The sequence below is a fragment of the Eimeria mitis genome, genomic scaffold, assembly GCF_000499745.2.
Source record: "Eimeria mitis Houghton genomic scaffold, Emh_scaff224, whole genome shotgun sequence".
NCBI lineage: Eukaryota > Apicomplexa > Conoidasida > Eucoccidiorida > Eimeriidae > Eimeria > Eimeria mitis.
This window is the reverse complement of record NW_013570567.1, coordinates 11,354-11,849: the sequence shown is the minus strand read 5'-3', so window position 1 is coordinate 11,849 and position 496 is coordinate 11,354. Positions and strand designations below refer to the sequence as shown.

Here is a 496-nt window from a genome sequence, read left to right as displayed (position 1 = left end):
GCTTTTGTCTGTGACATCTGCTGCTGCTTCTGCTGCTGCTGGAGTTGCAGCAGCTTCGGTCTGGGCATCAGCAACAACGCTGCTTGAATCGGTTTGCTGCTGCTGCTGCTGCTGCTGCTGCAGCTGCTGCTGCTGCTGCTGCTGCTGGCCTCCTTCCTCAGGGGCGCAGACACTTCCCCACGTGCTGCTGCTGCTGTCCCTGCTGCTGCTGCTGCTGCTGCTGTCCTTGCTGCTGCTGCTGCTGCTGCTGCTGCTGCTGCTGCTGCGCTCATGTGTGTCTGTCTCCCCCCTTTCCCAGGGGCTGCTGCTGCTTCTACGGTCTTCGTCTTTTGCTGCTGCAGTTTGCTGCTTATCGCTTGAGCTCTTTCTCCTTTGCTGCTGCTGCTGCTGCTGCTGCTGCTGCTGCTGCTGCTCGTGCTGCTGGTCGAGTTCGTGCTGCTCTTGCTGCAGCAACGGGTGCTGCTGGTCCTGCAGCAAGGGGTGCTGCTGCTGCTGC

At 61.1% G+C, this 496-nt stretch overlaps 1 protein-coding gene across 1 annotated transcript in view; it reads right to left on the bottom strand.

Moving 5' to 3' along the window:
• The window catches only part of EMH_0004270 (uncharacterized protein), a gene marked incomplete at both ends in the record, with an annotated part of 10,554 nt that extends 10,282 nt beyond the window's left edge, over positions 1 to 272 (bottom strand). Inside the window, one exon of the mRNA XM_013496689.1 lies at positions 3 to 272. Coding sequence (XP_013352143.1) covers positions 3 to 272 — 270 coding nt within the window. The remainder of the gene's footprint in view (positions 1 to 2) is intronic.
• Positions 273 to 496: the final 224 nt, after the last annotated feature.